The sequence below is a fragment of the Tupaia chinensis genome, unplaced genomic scaffold (assembly GCF_000334495.1).
Source record: "Tupaia chinensis unplaced genomic scaffold, TupChi_1.0 Scaffold144135_1, whole genome shotgun sequence".
Taxonomy (NCBI): domain Eukaryota; kingdom Metazoa; phylum Chordata; class Mammalia; order Scandentia; family Tupaiidae; genus Tupaia; species Tupaia belangeri.
This window is the reverse complement of record NW_006203990.1, coordinates 327993-351287: the sequence shown is the minus strand read 5'-3', so window position 1 is coordinate 351287 and position 23295 is coordinate 327993. Positions and strand designations below refer to the sequence as shown.

Sequence of the window (23295 nt, the reverse complement as noted above, 5' to 3'; positions counted from 1 at the left end):
TTTTTGATTTTTTTTTCTTTTTTTGTTGTTTTTCTCTGTCTCGTTTTCTTTTTTCTTGTCTCTTCACTCTCCAATATCCTTTCAGTGTGTTTTTAGACAGATCTAAGATCACTGTAGCTAAACATTCAAATACTAATAGGGTTGAAATATTCCCCACTATCTTCTGAATCTGCTGCACCAGCAAGCACAATAGAACAGCAAAGAGATTCTGGATCACCTCTGTCTGCTTGCTCCTTAACATTAAGGCTGAACCTCCAGAATTTGAAAGAAAACACAACATTCATCAGATGACAAGAAATCACCGCCGGATCACGAGAAACATGGGAAAACAAGAAAATACCTCTCCTCCTAGGGAAAAGAGTAACTCTTCATCCACAAGCAGTTCGGTGAAAATCATGGAAATGTCTGATAAGGAATTCAGATCATTCATAATGTCTAAGCTAACAGAGATGGAAGAGAAGAGAGATAATGAACTACTAAAGAGAAAGGAGAAAGAGATTGACGAGTTCCAAGAGATGAGGAAATTCCTGCAAGATCTAAAAGTGGAATTACACACTTTACAAAAGACTCAAACCGAACTGCTAGAGATGAAGTCTATAATACAAGAAGTCAAAATCTCCCTGGAAAGCATTAAAAGCAGACTAGATCATTCAGAAAATAGAATCTCAGATGTAGAGGAGAAAATGGCTGGCCTAGAAAAATCCACCATGAAGGCTGAGAAAATGGCACAAAAATTTGAGAATAATATGCGAGAAGTACTGGATACCATCAAACGTCCAAATATCCGGATAATTGGCATTCCAGAAGGTGAGGAAACCCATAAGGGCATTGATAATCTATTCCAGGAAATCCTGCAAGAAAACTTTCCAAACCTAGAGAGGCATTCAAAGATCCAGTCCCAGGAAATACAACGGACCCCAAATAGAATCAACCCTAGAAGATCTTCTCCAAGACACATTATAGCCAGGTTGACCAAAACTGCAGACAAAGACAAGATACTAAGATTAGCAAGAGAAAAACATCAAGTTACCTACAAAGGACATCCCATCAGGCTAACAGCAGATCTCTCATCAGAAACAATAAAAGCGAGGAGAGAATGGGAAAATATATTCCAAGTGTTAAGAGAGAAGCAGTTTCAGCCAAGAATACTGTATCCGGCAAGATTATCTTTCAGGTGGGAAGAAAAGACAAGAACATTCTCAGATAAACAAAACCTGAAAGAATTTACCAGCACCAGACCAGACCTCCAAGAAGTTCTCAAGGATGTGCTGTATCAGGAAAACTAAACGCAGATACATGGAAATAAGAGTCCAAAAACTGAGAAAGTAGCTAACTTAATCATAGGGACAAGTCTGGAGTTGAATACTATATCCCAGAATTTAATCAGGAAAATTGAACCAGAACAGAAGATAAAAGTATATGAGACTGATAGGTTCATGCACCTACCATTTGAACAGAATCCTAACCTGTTTCCTGGCTTTAAGCAAAGTTCCTTGGCGGTTCTTTGATTTAAGTTAAAACTGGTTTTCTTAGTAGTAACGAGTGAACTCACCTTTGAAAGTAGTTAGGTTATGTAGGAAATAGTGTGATCAATGCAATGTGGGTGGGAAGGGAATGGAGGACAATTTTGGACACTGGAGGTGGTGTGAGAGGAGGGTGGGAAGGGACAGAGGGTCAGAAAGAGGGGTGGAAATAATTCTAGGAACTAGAATTGGAATTTTTTTTGTAATGTGCATGACTGAGTCACTATGCAGTGTGTACTGGATGGGAGATCGCATTTTGTGTACTGTGATGATGCTTAGGGAAGGAATGTAAATAGAGTTACAAAAAAAAGTTTCAGGAAAAAAATATATATCTATTCAATGACTGCAGTAGGATATGTAGCCCCAGTTAGGTGCTACTTTATAGGATTCGTAAAGTCAGACTTGTGTTCATGGAAATGTGTGTGTCACCTGTGTTTGCTAGGAGGGTATTTGGATTGATTAGGGTCTTTGGTGATTCAATAAAATGTGGGGGGAAAATGGTATAGAAAGCAAACATAGATACCAGAGACAGTGTGGGAGGAGAACAGGAGGTGGCAGAGGGTAAGAGAGAGGGAACCAAGGATGGGGGAAAAAAAGCAAAACATACAGAAAGCAAGAAATGGAAGATCATTTGCTAAGAATAACATGTTTGTTGATGTGCTTGATTGAGACAATATACAGTATACTCTGCATGGAAAATCTCATTTTGTATGCTGTAATGATGTACAGTGAATGAATGCAAATAAATAAAGTGGAAAAAAAAAAGATGCTGGACTCCCACATGGCTGACTGCAGTTCGAGTCCTGGACCTGGGAACTTGCTTTCTCACTTTCTCTTTCTGTCTCTGGTGAGTGTGTGTGTCCTAGAGCAATAATAGTAATACATACTATTTATAATTCAATAGCAATACATACTAAAAATAATTTTTAAGAGTTTTTTGCCTTATAGCATGTGTGCTTGCCAGAGAGACAGAGACAGTGAGAGGGAAAGACGAGAAGTCACCCCACCCCACCCCCCCGGAGGATGGCTAGGTCATAATCTCTTCATTTTCCTCCTGGAATCTTGGGCACGCATGCATATGCACCCGGTGTGAGTTTCAAGCTACTGGATCTAGGACTTGAACTGCAGTCAGCCATGTAGGAGTCTAGTGATGTAACTGCTGTGCCATCGGCTGGCCCCAAATAAATCATTCTTAAGAAAAGAAAATCAAAGCCAGTAAACCTATTCCCTGCCTTCCTCCCAGATTTACTTCCTTTTCGGGATCAATGAGTACTTGTCATTAGAGAAGAAAAAGGGAAAAAGAACTCCTGTCTCCAAAGTCAGTGAATACAGCTTTTCCTTCTATGTCTTTTGTCTAAGTTCAAACTCATTTATAATTAGAAATATACATACTAACTTGGAAATATAAAGTCCATACTAATGTATCTATAAATCATATGTGGCTCTTTCCTCCGGAAATGATTTTCAGTGTGCTCTTTTTTCCAGAGCCTGGAACTTACATATAGGCTTATCATAAAGCAAGGTTAAGGTGAGATCAAGAAGGGACGTAGACTGAATTTCCACCTCCTAATGTTAATTTTAAAAACACTCAAGCAGTTCCCTAAAGACTGAGCGTGACTTACATGGATTAGTGAACCCCAGGAGTAGAGCCAAGGTTACATACACCAGAGGGCTCACACTGGGTCCTTCCTTTCAGCAGCTTGTGGGTCTCAAGTTTATGGCACTAGGAGCCAGATTCAACTGTCCTTTCAAAATTAGGAGTCCCTCTTACTCCCCTTCCTTCCCATCAGTTTCTAGGGACCTCTAGCCACTGTTGTTTTTCTAGGTCCTGGCTCAGTCAGGGGAGAGTCATCTCCAAAGCTTGGGGTGAACGCTCTCAGTTACTGCATATGCTTTCTGACTCCTCCCTCAGAGCTTCATTAGTCTTGCCATCAACAACAAACCCTGTGGGAAGGCCATCTCTCTGGAGAAGAGAAATACTGGTTATGCCTTCCTAGCTCCAGACACCTTTGAGCCCCGCCGTGTCACCCTCAGGGCAGGTCACTGCTCTTGCGTGTCACTTCCCTGTGACCGACAGCTCTCCTAGATCTGAGGGTGCTGATGGAGTGAGATGTCCCTTCACCTGAGAAATGGCTGACCCCCCCCATCGCTTTTGTTCACTCCCCATCAGAAGCTTCTCCATGAGGACCTGCAGCCTAATCTCTCTTCATTCTCTTTTGAGAACACCTTCCAAAATGGCATCCATTATCAAAGCTCTCCTGAAACATGACTCCAAAGGTCTATTTGGCTGGTATTCTCTGGAAGGACTTAGCAGCTAAACAGGTTGTCTTTTAGTTTAAGAGAGATTTTTGCTATAGGGTGTGTGCACTCACTGGAGAGACAAAGACAGAAAGCAAGAAATCAGCCCCCAGGGGGGATGACCACACAGCAACTTCTCCGTTCTCCTCTTGGGAGTTTGGGCACCACGCACAAGCACCCAGCTGAATTTTAAGCCACTGGGTCTGGGACTAAAACTGCGGTTGACGATGTGGGAGTCCAGCGATGTAACCATTATGCCATCTGCTGGTCCCACTGGTCGACTTTTAGGATTTTACGTGAAAAAGGGTATCTTGCAGGACACTTAGCATTGTCTTAACTCAATCCTAATTCAAAAAATGAAATCTGGACCTAAACAAGAAAGCAACGAAGCCCAACAAATGGACTTTGCTGCCACCAGGCCACCCCACAAGTAATATCTTCTGTGTTTTCACTGATCCAACCCGCCTCCCACCCAACACTCCCCCAGGTAAATGTATTTAACTATTTTACAAATGTTAGAACTAGCCAACCCTACCACCACAGTAAATAAGGAGGACCAGACTTTATCGAATATAAATTTGTTTTTATTGAAGCAGCAGTCACATGACCTTATATCTAGCCTTTCAATTAGGCCTGACAGAGTGAGCCAGCCCTAAAAAAATGATGTTTCTTTTTGCACTAAGAGACATAACAAGTTTACATACATCGTCCAGTACTGGAAATGAGCAGACTCAAACACAGCTTGTGTTGGTTACCTGGGAGGTACAGCCCCACTGTTTGTGGTGTTCATGTTTTACAGAGACCCCCGAAGACCATGGCTAGTAGGATGAAAGTTAAAAAGAAAATACAGCTACACCAAATCATGAACACAGTAACCAAAGACAGCAGCTTATACACGTTTTAAAAATTGTCCCTTTCAGGGATGATTTTCTTTTCAGAGCAGTGTCTGCAAATCTTCCTCTACTTCAAATCCAAAGGTTTCCAAGATGGAAGCTGCACTTCTTGGGACTATCCAATGGAATAAGATCATTTGAAAGATGAGACGTGGTGTTCATATCTTGATTTTTATAACAAAGATTCGTTTTCCCTAACTGGAGGAACAGAGATGGTTATGTGACTACTTATTGCAGTGGCAAAACAGGTAGGGTGAAGGAGGGCTGGGGACTGAAATAAAGACCACACACTTGTGAATTTTAATTTCATTTCCAGGCTAACCTACTTTTTATTTAATGCAAATTACAGTACCAGTTAACTATTTCCAAACCAAGTCACATAGAACGAAATGTATTTACAAGGGAATGGGGGAAAGGGAAAAAAAAAAAAAAAACATTGAGCATACTTTTCACAAAAAAGTTTATATTTAAAATGAAAAAAAAATCAGTCACAGAGGCATTCAAGTAGTAATAATGTTATACAGATTTTGTTTTTCCTTTATATCAAGACAGATTTGCACAAGTGTTTGCAATAGCTTGTATACAACCCACAGTCCTTTATATATATATATATATAATAATAATAATAAATTTTGCTTTTTAGATTTGTTTTTAAGATGGAAGTGGTCACGCTAATTGGTATGTGTACAGGCCCAAGTGATCCATCGGCAACACATTTATAAATGCAAATTTTACAGGCAAGCACATTTTCATACATCTATCTGTATCTGCCTGTAGACAGATATAGTAAGAAAAAAAATACTTAAAATGAACACAAGGAAGTCTACTTTGTCAAGCTAACCCCTTATGTACTGGTTGTCATTTTGCTTTTATTGCAGAGGTGCAAAACGGAGCGAGAAACTTGAATAAAACGGCGTAACCCTTGTGAAAATAATCCAACCCCCAGGATTACTTTCAAAGCCTCTCAAAGCTAGACCTATGGCTGGGACTCTACTGTGCTTCTAGTTGTCTTTCTTGTTTTCAGTGGCTCAGGTTTCTACCAGAAACAGATTGTTTGTAAAGCATGCTTGGTTTACTTTTCTATGTGAGAGAAAAGTGGCTCTGTGATCAGATGCTCACTGACACCAACAAACGTGAGCAACAGGAATCAGATACAATTTTGGTTTAAAAGAAAGAAAAAAAAAACCCCAAACTCCTGGGGATCTGGCATTGGCCAACCTTTCTTTGGAAGATTCCAAAGTTAAATCCTTTAAAAAGGAAAGGGAAAAATAAATGAAATGCCAGTGTCTTTTATCCACAGGGATGAAGAATACAACAGTCCTCTCAGAAACCTTTGCATTGATGCAGACAAGATGGCTGGTTAGGCATACTTCACTAAAACACAAACCCAAAAGATGTGTCTAAAAATTAAGAGGACTTCTGAAAACGACACGTCACTGGAAAAAAAGGTGCAGTCTTCTGCCTCGCTGGAATGAACAAATGATGTTTCAAAAATAGCAACCTTTGGTTTGGTAGTTTGTTTTTCCTTCTATTCAAGACATCTTAGATGGAGTAGTTGGAGGCAAAACAAATACTTTTTTTTTTTTCATTCACAAAAAGCCTTCATGTTGGGCACACAGTAAGAACTGAACTGGTTTAAAAACATGAAATGACATTTCATTGAACAGGGGTAGATAGCGATGGCAGGAGGGAGGGAATGGGCTAAGAGTTCCCTTGTTAAAACAACAGCCCTCTATCAGCACGGCAGCACCCGTGCAGTAACTGCTAGTAATTGCACTACAGCATTTTAGACCACTGACGTATCAAAACCCGATACTACTAGAAACTTCGATTTATAAAAAACCAATTCTCTCTCTCATCTGGGAGGGAAGTAGGTAAGGAGAGAGAGAACATGGAAGGCTCCCCGAATCTGCTGTAAGACCCATGGTTAGGGCTTGTGGAAGAGACGAGCAAAATCTAATCTATTTGATTTCCTCCAGCTCTAGGGCTCCTGGGTGCTACACTAAGTCCCTGAAGGGACTAAGCATGAAATGAAACCCGTCACTGCTACTGAGGAGGAGACACATGTTCAGAAGTAAAACAAAGGCAGGGCTCGAATGAAATGAGATTATGGGCATGGTTTCCTCTTCCCACTCCTGAGCATGGTATCATTGAAACTTAACTGTGGAAGGGACAAAGATATCGTTATGAGTAAGTTGTTATTTCGAAAGGAAAGGAGATGGACAGGGAGACATGGATAAAGGAAACCAATTCAAACTGAAAAAATGAAAACAAACAAAAAACCGAACACATGGAAGCGAAGGCACTCCAAACTATATAGATACACTATACATTGCTAGAGTTATTGTTACAATAATACAGGCCGGTACCTACTGTACAGAGTTAAAACTATATGGCTTTAAAAAGCTCGTCTACATTTTGTCTGATTATATTAAACAGAATCACTGCCCTGAACAGTAACTTTTTGCTCATTAATAACAGTTCCTGGGTCCACATATTTACATACAAAACAATAAAACTTAAATTTAAAAACATTGAAAGAAAATATAATGTACAGGCTTGAATTTGGTGAGGAGCTTTTTATTATTATTATTATTATTTACAAAAAGATATTCAGAGACCTGGATCTCACTTGTATAAAAGAGTTCTGTGATCCTGCCATGATCTTTGAGAAAGAAAAATCATGCACCTCAGCCTACACACGCACACATGCACGCGTGCACACACACGCGCACACACACACACGCACACACACACTGAAATGAAAGAAAAGCATCTAACTTTTCTTCTTTTCTTACCCCTTTTTTTCCTGGGGGGGGGTCGTTTCCTAAAACAAGCACTGATTTTTATGGACTCTAGCAAGTATACCAAGTCCAGAGCAGTGTCTGTATCTAAATGTTTGGCTGGGCAGTCTGATCTGAAAGTAGGTCCACGGCTCTGTCATAGACCTGCCTGTTCAGATTCTTCATAAATCCTTCCTGAAAATGGTCTATTAAAGCCATTCCCTTTAAGGAATTATGCTGCCAAATACTTTGATTTCAGATTTCTTTCGAATCTTCATCATCTCTCAAAATGCAAAACCCAATTGGTTTGATTTGGTTTGACTGAGCACGCTTCCTTTCTCATGAACTCTGCTATAACCAGAGGTTGGAGAAACCCCTTTTGTAGCCTAAGCGCTTAGTTGAACAGTGAATGAAAACGAAGATGGCTCACGGTCGTCTTTCTGGGTACTGGTTCACTTCAGCAGGCAGTGCGACGCGGAGAGCCTCGCACACAGTTGAGAAGCAGAACAAGGTACTAGGGGCCTGTGTGAGGGCTGCCGAGAGACTCCACTTCCAAACCACCAGGAGGGCGAGACCCCTACCATGGCCCAAGGTGGCAATGAGGAGAATGAAGGGAGGCTGCACACAACCTAGGGCTCAGCTCTGCCGCCCTACACGTTATCAGCTAACCTTAGATGGTGTGTGGACAAGGAGCGGATAGGAGGGAAAGGCGGCCATCACTCACGTGATCTTTAAATGTAAAGTACAACTGATTGTGCCTTAAAGATTCATAGGTCAAGTAATGGCCCATAAGCACCAAGGTGACTAAGTTTCATTTTAGAGTATATAAGGCCCACACAGATACCAACCTTACAGTATAAAACAAACTAGTTGTAAGAATCTATTTCCTCACTCCAAACATAACCCTTCAATCCTCCTTGTTTTCCAAGGAATATTGCTTTTTCTTCAGAACAGAGACTGAGTCTTACACCATTCACTGATACACAAAGAAAACAGAAACGAGAACTCTTAACTGGATGTAGGGGGAACATTCTTCTCATGCTTCAACCAGTCAATTTTGATACTCTAGGCCAAAAAAAAAAAGGAAGAAAGAAAAAAGGCAGTATTGAATATATGTATATATGACATATATACACACATTTATATAATCGGCTTTCCTAAAAAGTCAGCAGGTACAAGTGGCTGTTTATATCGATGTGTAGTTTTTAATATTCCTGCCATCTAAAATCATAATGGTTTATCTGACATGCATCAATAAATAAATGTAAAAAGCATGAATTTTTAAAAAGCTGAAATTAAATACAGATTCTAGATTTGGATTTAAAATCAGAACTACATGTAAGAATGTGGCAATTTCTACAAGCTCAATTTTCAATTACAAAACATAAAAAACAAACCAGTAGACGGCTACAGTTCACATTATTTAACTATAATGTCCTCTCAAGTGTATCTTTCCAAGGGAAGCGATTTTAGAAAAAACTGCTGGACAAATTCATTCACAGTGGTCAGATGTGCCCCCGGCCTGTCCCCTTCCTCTCGGCTCTCTGGCCTTCGACCTTCACAGCCAGAGTGTCCTGCTCAACACTTCGCAGTCTCCTCCTAGGTCGCTACCTTAAATTGTACTAAGATTTGCAGAGAACTTTTGGTCAGGCAAACACAGATCTACCGTGGTGCACATGCCGCAGCTCTGCCTGCTGCTCCTCCTGGCAGCCTCCCACACGGGCTCCTTTGCCACTAGCACTGATTTAAGAGCAAGACCTAATGAAACCTTAACATGTCAATTAAGAATCTTCCTCTTACAGTTCCCAGACTTTACTGACTTCTCTGGGTTACGGGTGATACACTTCTTTTTTTTGGTCTGCCACATCTGCCACCAACATGCCAAAGGCAAGTCTTCAAATACCCAAGGATATGGATTAATTTTACAAGTGACATTTAAGTCCCCATTGAGTTATACCTGCTAAGCTCCCAACCAATTTCAAGCTGTGCATTATATCAAAGTCTGACACTAGACTTTAAAAGAAAACAAAGTTCAAATTAAAACTTCAGCACAGAACAAGGTTTTCTTCTTTTGTGGAAGGGGCATGAGGCAGGAATCCTGTTTTTAAGTATACAACAGCAGACTTTTGATAAAAAAAGATTGTCGTGGGAGAGAGATTGTGTGTTTTAGTGCTCCGCTTTCCCCCTCCCCACAACCCCTCCCACCCCCTGGGTCTCCCTCGAAGTGAGAATACAATGAAATTGGTTTGTATTTATAGATATTTTACAAGGTTAAATAAGAACAACAACAATAATAAAAAAATTGAACACTAAAATGAACAGGTTTTGTTTCTTTTTTCTCTTTTTAATTTTCTTTCCAAACGTGACCAGTGTTGCTGAGCGACACTCAAGTAACCGGTGGTTTCTCCTGTGCAGCTGGCTGCTCGGGGCTTTTCAGGTGGAATTGGAAGCTGATGCAGAAGCGGCATTGTTGGTCTGCCCACGATCTCCAGCATTAGCATCTGCAATCCAAAATCCCCAGAGAGAGCATGAGCGATGCTGTAACACCCTAGAGAAAACAAGCACATTGCTGCAGATACAGACTGTCATTATCTGGAATGCTGCTTTAAATATGGCTAATACTATGAAATCTGAATTCCTTTCTGCTTGGAGCTAAATTCCTGCCTAGGTATGGTTCTGGTAGAGGGAAGACAGTGTCTTCAAATATGTTACAGAAACGCGGAGCCAGAGACCGTTTCTCTTAAAGTTCTTGCTACAGTGGGATGAACAGTACATGACTGCTCAGGGGGAGCCTAGCTCACTTGAAAAATAAATGAACAGTGCACAGCTGGGAAAACCTGCTAAGAATTCTGAACCATGTGATGCTATGCCATCTGCTGAGGTGGGTGACCGGATGGAAGCAGTGGAAGTGAAGTGGGCCAGTGCTGACAGGTGGAAGTAACTGCACTTGTGCTCAGCTGCTTTTCCCCTAGATCTAGTCACTCTTCGTTATTCACAGAGCTGCAAGACTGACAACCAGCGAAGAACTGGGGACTGCAGTACCAATTCACTTGTTCAATTCGAGAAAACATCTTTCTAGTCAAAAATCTTGGGACGAAGAGGTTAACTTTTGCTTAATTCTTTGGAAATACATACAACTTCTCAACTAACCCCTATCCCCTTCATCCTTTGAACACTGCAGCCATTTTACGGTCCTTTTAAAGGTTCATTATAATTTCAGAGCATCTGTTAATGTTTAACTGGGCACCTAATCATGTCCACTATGGCCCTCTGTCCTGGGCAGGCAGTAGACTGCTGTTTCAGTGGCCAATCAGGTTGATCCTTGTCATCACACACAGTGGTGGGAATGTCCTGTTGGCCAACTTTTGTCCCTAAATTTCATGTTAACCTGAGTAAGGGGGCTGGCTTCACTGGAATGGGCAACTTCCAAGATCCATTCCCCTAGGAGTCATATTGCTCTTGGATGTCAAAGGCTGGCAACACTAAAGAGTATACCGTAAGTTTTTGTTTCTGTAGGCCTGAAGGGAGATGTAGATCTCCCAAGTACTGTGATGAGTACCCAGTGTCCTGATTGAATGCAACATCTGATCCTGATCTTTCTACTCTGAGTTTAACTGGATCAAAACATAAAAGACCCAAGGATAAGCAGAACACATACAAAGGATTAGCTGTTCAGTTATCATTTCTATAGCCATGCTATGAAAACTAAGCTTACTTTCTAAATTTTTCATTTCCTGCCCACAAAACAATCTTCCCTTATATACATTTTTACTTTTTAAGATTTTTTAAATTTAATTTTAATACTATCATCATTTTAATATATTTAATCGCATATATCTCTATGGTGTATTACATTTCTTTTTCTAGCACGATTACCATGCATATCAGTCAAGACAAAGACATTATTATCCACATCATCATCATCATCAAATAGCTTTTCATCATTTTTTTCAGATTATCATTATTCTTTATTCTCTTTATCCTTATATAAATTTAACTTGACTTTAGGGTGAAAAAGTATGAATATCTTTTAATGGAATGGTGTTTTTAATTAATTTAATTTCCTTTATAACATCTATGACTGCTTCTGATCTTGTTGTCATGTACCTAAGTGAAGACATTTGGTGCCAGAGTCCATGCATTAGGTTCATATTACCCATGTCAGGGAGTCGTATTAACTCCTCAGTAAGGCACACGACCAGGTGGCAGGACAGGGTATAGGACACCTATGTAGAACCTATTCTCTAAAGCCTTTTCCAATAATTCGTGAGACTTTGTGTCTAATACTTTAGTCACGACTGCTAGCCTTTCTTAGACATGTTCTGCTTATAGGGAGTTTTTCTCTCAGTAATCTTCCAAATTCTGTGCATCAATAGCCTCTCATCAATTTCTGTCTAGAAAATAGATTCCATCAAGCCTTTCTCAGGAAAAAATTCATTTTCATGATTCAAGCACAGGCTGCATTAAAAGCAACATCCCAGAGAAAGCCTGGGAGACCATCGAGCTACTTAAGAACTGTAATGCTCCTCACAAATCTATGCTTATTCTATTCCTATGTTCTGGATGACACCTAGAGCCAATGCATGAGCATCATCCACAGTATCTCACTCATTTTCACTGTTATTCTGGTCTTCCCAGGACTGGAGGGAGGTACCCATCACCGGGAGTGTCTCTACTGGACCGCTGCATCAACACGTATACCAGCATGAGCACGCACACCAGCACATCCGCACCAACGGCGATGGAGGTCATTAACTGCACTGGCTGGCACCAGGCAAGGCTCAGTGAGGAAATACCGCACCTACAGGCTGCTAGCCCATTTACATTAATTTGCTCTTTGGCAAAATTCTACTCAGCTCCAATTTGCAGGTTCTTTCTCTACAGTCTGTGAGCTTATGACATGGCTGGAACTAATCTCCCCTTCCTTGGATAAACTCAAAGCTTGCTTGTATGATAATAATAAAAAAGTACTAGCATTTTAGGCAAGCATATAGACTTTAGGAATAATAAAATTGACACAGACATTCAAGCTTCTTGGACTAGTAATTTAATGATTTCATATCTTTCTCCGATTTTTTTTCCCAAATCTCTTAATGAGTAAAAATATAATACCTAATTAATTTGGCTACAAATATTTATGATATCTGAAGTCATAGCACTATAACCACTCATTAAAATAACAACAAAAACAAACAAAAGGCCTTTTCCTTAGAAGATAAAAAAAAAGTACAGTAAGGCAAAGATACAACGCTGGGAAAGACAAGTGTAGATTCTAGAGGCTGTAGGGGAAAGGGTGGAATGAAAAGGATGAGTGAAAGGGGCTCAGGGAAGAAACACTCATGGACTTAAGAATGTAAACGATCAATGTGTGAAAACGATATATATGTTAAGATACTTGATTTGTCACATACTGCATGTGTACCCTGAAAAACCATATTGTGTGCTATAGAGCTGTACAACAATTAAATGTGAATAAGAAATTATATTAAAAAAAAAAGGTTCATGGAAAATAAACTCTTATTTGAATTCTATTTTGCATCCAAAACAACAACAACAACAAAAACAAAAAACCAAACCCATAAAAACTTTGCCCGGTGCAATGAGTTCTACTTAAAATTGAAGTACACATGCTCTGGCTGAAAAAGAATCCTTTTTTTTCCAAAGGGAGAGAAAGTATGCGGGGGGGGGGGGGACATAAAACCCAAAACACACACACACACACACACACACACACACACACACGAATTCCTACAACCTCTATACTAAATAGTAGGTTCAACAGACCACCTGGCTTACTGACTAAACAAAACTGTAACCCTAAACTCTTTAATCCAGTCATAGAGGGTCAGACGCACTGATCCTCTGGCCGGGTAAAGCAGGAACTAGAGACCAAGAGGTGGCTGAGAAGGAATGATGTAAAGAACAACCCGGAAACAACACAACACAGGTTACCAAGTATTGATACATGTTTAATTTACTCCCAGTTATTCTATAAATTTATCTTACTTCATTAAGTCTGAATTAATATGGGCTTTCCTTAATGAAAATGTTTATTAATTTATAATTCTGAGATATTACCATTGGAGTTGGACACTTACTGCAATTTCTGTAACTTTTCTCCTCGAACATTTAAATAGTGTCTCTATATAAGGAAAACAATATTCATTTTACTTCTTCTTGCATTCCCTTCCCTTTACATGCATGCCTGTGAAAGTAATGCTACGTGGTATTACGGTTTAAAGGAAAGGCTAAGATCATCTTGATATAGAGGCATCCAACTATGAAAATTAATTGACTTTACAGCCTCTTGTTTTTTTACAATGCTCACCTGAGTTTCACACTGATACAGCTTTCTAAACCTAAATCATTTCTCACTAGTCACTGAGTATATGCTGAAGCCTAGCTGGACAACTGAAGAGCTGTGTGATTTTAGAACAAGTTATTTAAACTTTCTACCCCTCAATTTTCTCCTTAAACAGTAATAGTACCATTCAACTATGAAATAAGGACTATGAAGTGCTTTGTGTAGTACCTGGAACAGAGTAATCATTCAATAAACAGAAAGGTGAAAGAGACATCAAAAAAGATATACATGAACAGTAGTTAGCGTAATGGCTATGTCACTGGACTCCCATGTAGTCGACCGTTTACTTCATTAAGTCTGAATTAATATGGGCTTTCCTTAATGAAAATGTTTATTAATTTATAATTCTGAGATATTACCATTGGAGTTGGACACTTACTGCAATTTCTGTAACTTTTCTCCTCGAACATTTAAATAGTGTCTCTATATAAGGAAAACAATATTCATTTTACTTCTTCTTGCATTCCCTTCCCTTTACATGCATGCCTGTGAAAGTAATGCTACGTGGTATTACGGTTTAAAGGAAAGGCTAAGATCATCTTGATATAGAGGCATCCAACTATGAAAATTAATTGACTTTACAGCCTCTTGTTTTTTTACAATGCTCACCTGAGTTTCACACTGATACAGCTTTCTAAACCTAAATCATTTCTCACTAGTCACTGAGTATATGCTGAAGCCTAGCTGGACAACTGAAGAGCTGTGTGATTTTAGAACAAGTTATTTAAACTTTCTACCCCTCAATTTTCTCCTTAAACAGTAATAGTACCATTCAACTATGAAATAAGGACTATGAAGTGCTTTGTGTAGTACCTGGAACAGAGTAATCATTCAATAAACAGAAAGGTGAAAGAGACATCAAAAAAGATATACATGAACAGTAGTTAGCGTAATGGCTATGTCACTGGACTCCCATGTAGTCGACCGTGGTTCGAGTCCTGGAACCAGTGGCTTAAACTTATGCCAGGTGTGTGTCCAAGATCCCAAGAGGAGAATGGAGGAGAAGGGATTGTGGTGTGGCCATCCTCCCTGGGGTGGGGGTGGGGGGATTTCTTGCTTCCTGTCTCTCTGGTGCATGTACGTGCCCTATAGCAAAAACCTCTCCAAAAAAAAAAAGAAGAGGGTCCTCACAGAAAAATTAAAGTACAGGTTTAGTGGGCCAAATGGTGGTAGAACATGATACACCAACTATTTGAAAGTTTCTCATGTAGCTCTCATAGCAACCTTAAGAAATAGGTACAGTTACTGCCTCCTACTGCCAGTAGGAGAGAGGAGGCATAAGAGATTATTAACGTGCCCTCAAAATAAAGCTAACAAGTGAGAAACTGGAACACAGACTGAACACAGCAAGGAGAAAGATGACTCCTGTGGGTATTAAGGGACAGCAGAGAAAATTTCCTAGTAAAAGGAAAGGAGAATTTAAGGGGATTTTTCATTTAGCCCTAACTAACCCTAACAAAATCCATAGTAATTTCTAGAGACTTATTTCAGTTATCTAGAAGAGAGTCACTACATTAAAAGAGAATGGTTTAATTTATGATAAGAATAATAGAGTAACTTTACTAATTTTCTAATTTTCAAACAGTCTGTAGGGGTGTACAGAGATACAGTGCTCTAGAGACAACTACAGAATTGGCATTTTACTGACTTCAAAACGTCTTAGAAACAAATGGCCATTACCACCTTTCTGATACTACTACGGGAAAATTAAACTGCCCCCAAACCAAGGACAGACTTGGGAGGAGACGGAGAGGATAATCAACCTTGAGAGGAGAAGGGGAAGTAGGAAGGTATGAGGTCATCCTCACACTGTGGTAGCCTCCCCTCTGATTCACGCCTGGTAGTGCCATACCCTAACATAGTCCCTTTTCATGATGAGCAGGCTGACCTAGGTAGCCCATCGGACACTGCAGAAATAATGGTGTATGATATTCAAGACTAGGGCATGAAAGACACCATGATTCCCACTTGTCCTCTTGGATCACGTGTCTAGGGAAAATCAGCTGCTAAAATGGGAGATACTCTGTGAGGTTCACACGGCAAGTGACCAAAGCCTTCTGCTGATTTCTGAGATGCATTAGGGATCCATGGCTTCTTCTGTACCACATGTTGCAAAGGGAATTTGTGCATGTACTTAAGCCAATTTTATTTGGTCTGACTCCAGGGTTAAAACAACTTGGGCAATCTTATAGTGAAGGCAAGGGTAGAACCCTGAGGTTTTAGGTTCCCAACAGAGTCCATAAAGCTGTGATTTTTTTGTCCTAGATATATTTCTTTTTAAAAAATTGTTAGAGGGTACATGTACTTGTCAGAAAGTGGGAAGAAGGAGGGGGGAGAGAGAGAGCCTCACAATGGGATTTGGTCATGCTGCAATGCATTTTTCTCCATTTCTCCATATTGTCAGGATTTGGGGCATCCACATCCATGGTGTGTTTTTCATGTGTTGGGGCTGAGATTCAAAATGTGAGGTCTGCCTTGTGGAATCTGGCTCCATGAACACAGCACTTAAACACTACACTATGGGGCCAGCACCCCAGAATGAATTTTATATGCACACATTCATTTTTTCGAGGAGAGGATTCATAGTTGTTTTGGTTCGTTTTGCTTTGCCTGGATTCTCAGAGATCTTAAAAGCTGCTTACTGGGTTGTCAGAAAACTCAAAAAGTCTTTTTTCTATGTTTTTCTATGCACAAATGCAAATGATGATCCAACTGAGTTACGAACTGACGCCTGACTGTCTCTACAGTAAGGAAACCACCCCACCTGGCTGTTTTGGTCCTAAAACTCCGAAGTTCTCACTTTGATTCCTCACTGTCCTTTTCTTTCCCATACTCCCACTGAACACATCTAATATGTCAGCAAGTCCTGAAAACCATCACTTGTACCAACTGTGGCTGATTTGATGTACAAATGGGCAGTGAGAAGGAGAGTGAATGGAAGGTGTCACATTTAAAAGGTCTGCCAAGGACACATGTTGGGAGGGAGGACAGAAAAAACACAGGAGGTGGACTCCCAAAGGCTCTACCACCACAAAGTGGTATTCCTGAACTACAGATCTATAAAAGTTAAAGTCTTTTAATTCACAGAAATCTTCACGGGATCAGTGGCAATGACAGAAATGTTCTATTTGCACTTTTCAATACAGTGGCTGCTAGTTATGTATGTCTACTTAAATTGAAATTAAAATTCAAATGAAACACAGGGTCTGCCTGTGGTGTGGTAGTTAAGGTGGCTGGATCCATATGGCTGACTGTGATTCAAATCCTGGACTCAGGGGCTTGAGAATCACACTAGGTGTATGTGCATGTGTGCCCAAAGTCCAGAAAGGAGTTGGAAATGGAGAAGGGATTGTGCCATGACCATTCCTTATAGGAGGTGATTTCTCATTCTCCTCTTGCCTGGCAAGTGCACATGTCCTCTGGAAAATTAAAAAAAAAGAAAGGAAGGAAGGAGGAAATTAAATACAAATTTAAATTTAGGGGCCAGGAGGTAGAGCAATGGTAACACAACTGGACCCACATGGGAAAGGTCCTGAACTTCTCTGAGTGTATCAGGCGGTGTGCAGCCCACAGTCCAGGCCAGCTGAGACTAGGGGTGGGTGGATTATGGCGTGAGGACCCTGTTGGAGGTGATCCCTCTGTTTCTCATGGAAGAAATAAACAAACTGCTAAACTTTAGGATTTGTTTCTATTTGCTTTCATTATGCTTCGAGTATTTAAAAGTCATAGAATTATTAAGATTTTAACATTTCTATTATTGGCATATTGGTAAAAACACATTTTAGGGGACCAGCAGTTACCGTAACGGCTATGTCGCTGGATTTCCACGTAGTTGACCGCGGTTCGCGTTCCGGACCCGGTGGCTTAAAACTCATGCTGGGCACGTGTGCGTGCGTGCCCAAGATCCCGAGAGGAGAATGGAGGAGCAGGGATTGTGCCCAAGATCCTGAGAAGAGAATGGAGGAGAAGGGATTGTGGCATGGCCATCCCCCCTGGGGGGTGATTTCTCGCTTTCTGTCTCTGTGGCGAACTCACATGCCCCATAGCAAAAACCTCTCAAAAACAAAACAAAACACATTTTAGATACATCACATTAGCCTCCTTGTGTTTTATCTACATTTTAATAAGTATATGTGGGAACTTTAAGTATACTTTTAGTTCTCTGTTTCCTTTACTATTTACCCCAATCTCTAATAAGTTCATTTTATGTGTGTTTCTACTCATGCCATATCCTCCTCTTTCTTTAATAATTAGAAATGGTTCGTGACAGGTGAACTCTTTTATAAGATAAAATTTTGGCAGACTGTAACTAACTTAGGATGTTCCTATTTAAGCTGTTACAAATAAAAATGTCTCTACAAAATTATGCCATGGAAATTAGTGTTATTAAGTTTCACAAACAAACAAAAGCATTACAGCAAACCAAAGTATATCTCAAGCTTATATTTAAAGTGAAATCATAATCAACATTAAGTAAATGGAATCATCTGCAAAGAGGAGTCGTTTTTTTTCTTTATGTCTATTAGTTGGACAATTTTGTGTGTCCAGTGAAATATCACCAAATTATTTTCATATTATTTGGAAAAAAAAAAAGATGTAGCACAAGACACTAATTTAGCCTTTAGTCATTGCAAAAATGCTTCAGTCATTGTAAAATTATTTGAGACAACTGACCGACCAGGATACCCAGAGGGCCTGTCAGCAGCACTGCTTATGTCTGATGTGCTTGCACCAGAGAGGCCTCAGTCACCTAGGTGCTAAGGGGCAGAGCATGTTTTAATTAAGAGGTGTGGTTGCGCAGGGTAGGGAATTGAAAAGGAACACATAACATTTTCTTCTATCCTGAAAGTTCAAATATCCTACTTCAGGGATAAATAATATGGAAAGGCATATAATAAAAGTAGGCAAGGAGGAACTAAGGAACTGGAAAGATGTTTGACAGGACACTTACTGACTTAATCAGGAAGATTTTACATTACTTTTAGAGAAAAGGAAATGCCCAGGTAAGACGTTTACATAATAGAAGAGAGGATGTTTTTCACAGAAGGAACTAATTTTCTAGAAATGATGCCCAGCATTGCTCTGGTGAAAATGACTAACCTGGTTTGATTTTAGGTACCTATATACAGACTTAAAAAGTGAACGAGAGAACTTGGAATCCTAACATGGAGTAGATACAGCAGAATCAGAGAACTTGTCAGGCTGGAGTGGTCTGAATGGAAGCCCACATTTCAGATGTGGAGCCAGGAGGAGAAAATAGGTACAGTGCTGTACCTAAGAAGACACACACATTATTTTCCTGCCGAGCTGGCAACATCTATGAATCCATGCACACTGCACCCCAGCCTCCACTGCCTGGGGAAATGGAACAGTACTTGCATTGCCAGTGGGGAGTGTGAACCAGGTCAAGCTCTCTGGAATGTAATGTGACAGTATGTATTAAAAAAATTAAAATTTTCTGCACTTTTTGACTCCATGTCTTCTTTCAAAATCTACTTGTAAAAATATATATATTTTTTGAGAGGTTTTCGCTATAGGGTGTGTGCGCTCGCCAGACAGACAGAGAGAGACATAGAGACAGAAAGCGAGAAATCACCCCCCAGGGGGGATGGTCACGCCGCAATCCCTTCTTCTCCATTCTCCTCTTGGGATCTTGGGCACGCACGCACACGTGCCCAGCGTGAGTTTTAAGCCACCGGGTCCGGGACGCGAACCGTGGTCGACTACGTGGGAGTCCAGCGACATAGCCATTACACTAACTGCTGGTTCCCTTGTAAAAATTATTTTAAGAGAATAAGCATAACTTTATGCAAAAGTATTTTGAAAACGTTCATAACAGCAAAAAAACTTGGATCTAAATGTCCAAGAATAAAAAATTAATTATAAGACAGCCTTAGAATACTGGTTGGCCATTATATAGTCATATGCATTCATTCTCAAAAATCATGTTTCTACATATACATGTAGAGAGATTGTGTGTGTTTGTGTGTGTGTGTGTGTATGATTTAAAAGGGATTGTAGGGGACCAGCCAATGGTGCAATGTTTACATTGCTGGACTCCCACAGTCAATCACGGTATGAGTCCTGGACCTGGCAGCTTAAAACTTATGCCAGGTACGTGTGCATGCATGCTCAAGATTCCAAGAAGAGAACAGAGGAGAAGGAATTGCGGTATGGCCTTCTCCCCTGGGGAGCGATTTCTTGCTTTCTGTCTCTCTGTCTCTCTGGTGAGTCCATGCACCTTAAAGCAAAAAGATCTCTTAACAAAAGGGGGGGGGGGAGGGACTGTGGTGTGGCTACCCCCCCAGGGGGTGCTTTCTCCCTTTTTCCTTCTCTCTCTCTCTCTTCAGTGAGTACATGTACCTAATAGTGAATTACAAAAAAAAAGTTTAAAAATTAGTACACTTTGGGCTGGCAGGTGGTGTGGTGGTTAAGGATGCTGGACTCCCACACAGCCAACCACAATTCAAGTCATGGACCTGGAGACTTGCTGTCTCACTTTCACACTCTCTCTCTTTCACTCTGTCCTTCTCTGGTCAAATTAAAATAAATAAAATAAAGTTTAATAATAATAGTAATAATAAAGAGTATACTTATTTAAAATTCATTTGGGTTAGGATAAAGAGAAAACGGAATGGACAAGGTCTAGAAGAGGAATCCCAGTGAGGGCATATTCTGTAGATTCCACAACCAGACAGAATCTGAATTCGGCTTTCCCAATGCACATGGTAAAACTGGCACAGAATTAAAAATGGATAAATTGCACTTAGGGAGGGGATGATGCATGAGGCACTTTTCTCTCATTTTAGAAAAGTTAAGTATCTGATAAACTGACTTCATTTGTTTAACATTTTATCTCTCAAAAATAGTAGGAAGAGAGGTCAGCTCTGTGGTGCAGAAGTAAGATGTTGCTTAAAAGAAGTTGGATCCCACATGGTGACTGTGGTTTGAATCTCTGGTTCAGTCAGCCTGTAACACACCAGGCCCAAGATGTGATGTTGTGGAGGACTGGAGGAAAGTGACCACAGTGTGCTGAGACCCTGTAGAGAGTGTTCCTCTTTCTCTTTCACATGAGCATTCAAGTGCTTTATCAAGAATAAAAAGGAAAATAAACAAGCAAACAAATAAAAAAAAATCCAGTAGAAACAAATAAACAATGGGATAAATTATTCTGGGTTTAATTCTGTCCAATTAGAAATAGCTGGTTAGTGATGTAGAAAGTGACAGGAATTCTGATGCAAAAATAACTGTAGTAGTAAGAAAAGGGGCCACTGGCCAAAACTAAATCTGAACCAGACTTTAGCAAAATGAATTTCAAAAAGTTCAAAGAACAAATTGGTATGATTTTGTGGCTAGTCTTTAAAAAGGGTCTAATAACTGCCAAGAAATTTAAAAAGATCAAAACCAAAATTCAGATCAAGCAATTGCATATAATCTCAATGCAAAATAAATGGGAAAGAACCAACTCAAAGAGTTTTCTCTGATGAACTGACAGTTTAAGAACAGAAAATAACAATGTGATCCTGTGGTAATGGGCCAGAGTTGGTTTAAATAAGGTAATGGTAAGAACTTTTCCAAGTAAGAGCAAGAAAAATTAAACCCCCTGACCAGGTGAAATGACAGACTTTACTTAATACCTATCAGTTTTCAAACTAGAAAGTATATAAGAAAAATTTTAATCCACAAAATGCAACCTGAGTAAGGGGACAGTAATTTTTACATTTTAAATGATTAAATCCAGAATACAGTCCAAAAAGCAAAACTAAAGTTACAGAAATTCATTGTTCTTAAGATTTAGGCATCAGGGGAACCAGCAGTTAGCGTAATGGCTATGTTGCTGGACTCCCACGTAGTCGACCGCGGTTCGTGTCCCGGACCCGGTGGTTTAAAACTCACGCCGGGCGCGTGTGCTTGCGTGCCCAAGATCCCGGGAGGAGAATGGAGGAGAAGGGATTGCGGCGTGACCATCTCCCCTGGGGGGTGATTTCTCGCTTTCTGTCTCTATGTCTCTCTCTGTCTGCCTGGCGAGCGCACGCGCCCTACAGTGAAAATCTCTCAAAAAAAAAAGATTTAGGCATCAGAATTTCCCTAAATTTTAGTTTTCCATACTATGAATATTATCAGGTTGGTTTGTACCTAAGAAAACAAGAATGGTGATCAATCACTCAGAGATTACCAAAAGAGTATTCACTAGGGAAGCCTTTCCTAATTCCATTTAACTTATTTTATTGCAGTAACTTGGGTAAAGGGAAAAAACAAAAACAAAAACCTCTTTGATATATATTTTATTAGCTGCTTTAACAGAGGCAAAAAACTGATGTTTATGAAAGTTACAGATGGTACACAATTGTACGGAAAACTGGACACCCCGATACTTTAGAATACCACTGGACCACAATTTAAAATAATTTTTAGTATGAAGGGCATGTTAGTTATTAAAATTTGAAGGTCTTTTTGTACAAAAGGATTTGGTTGGTTCTGTGCAACTCCAGAGTAGGATCATTGAGTAGAAGAAGGTATAGAGAATAAATTTTAGGGTGAAAAAAAAATAAACTTTCTAAGAGGGTGATGCAAAAATGGAATGTGCTCATTTTTTCAATAACGAGCTTCCATTACTAACTATGTGTAACTACAGGACAGAAGGTACTTCTCAGTAAAAGACAAGTGAACTGAAAGCAATGGTTTTTAAATTTCTTTTTAACAGCTGAACTGCTGCACCGAAAGGGACCTTACCCATAAGATAAACGAATAGACATAAAATCACTGTAACTGAAATTTCCTGTCGCATCTCATACGCAAGTCATGGACTTGACACTGGACTAGAGGATCGCTAAAGTGGTTCATATCTAATCAGTAAAACTATAATGTCATAAGATTTATCATTCGAGATGTCCCTGATGACTAGTCTCCCAAATGATGTAAATGAAATGATCCACTGAGGGTACAGAGAAAATCAGAATTATGAATATATATACACATACACACACTCATATATAAATATATATATAATATATATATTCATATACTCATTTTATTTTAATCACTATTTTAAATTTTCCAGAGGGCACGTGTGCTCACCAGAGACAGACAGAAAGAGGGCGACAAGTGAGAAGGCAACCCTCTCCTTTCCTCCAACTCTCTCTACTTTGGGGCTTTGGGGCATGCACACACACACATGCTCAGTGTTTTTCACACTCCTGAATCCAGGATTCAACATGAACTTGGCGGTCCGACCGCGGGACGTCGCGGGCCCTTCCGGGCTCTGCATGTCCCCCCGGGGCCTGCAACAGAAAGAACCTTTAACTGCCTTAAACCAACTGAGAAATACACTGTAGAGAAGGATTTTCTCTACCTATGGACAGTGAGAAGATGATGGATACCAGCCCTGCATTACCTCAGGCAAGAACAGGAACTACCCTGCCATTCTTAGGGAA

The 23295-nt window shown here is 40.0% G+C and overlaps 1 protein-coding gene across 6 annotated transcripts in view; it reads right to left on the bottom strand.

Annotated features, from left to right (window-relative positions):
* Positions 1-5200: 5200 nt before the first annotated feature.
* The window catches only part of GSK3B (glycogen synthase kinase 3 beta), a 216446-nt gene continuing 198351 nt past the window's right edge, over positions 5201-23295 (bottom strand). For 4 of the 6 annotated variants that reach the window (XM_006165986.3, XM_027767267.1, XM_006165987.3 and 1 more), the window contains one exon: positions 9821-9998. In XM_006165986.3, the coding sequence (XP_006166048.1) occupies positions 9931-9998 (68 nt within the window). In that variant the 3' untranslated portion in view covers positions 9821-9930. Of the gene's footprint in view, positions 10046-23295 lie in introns of all 6 variants that reach the window. The other 2 variants (XM_006165983.3, XM_006165985.3) reach the window with 1 other exon arrangement.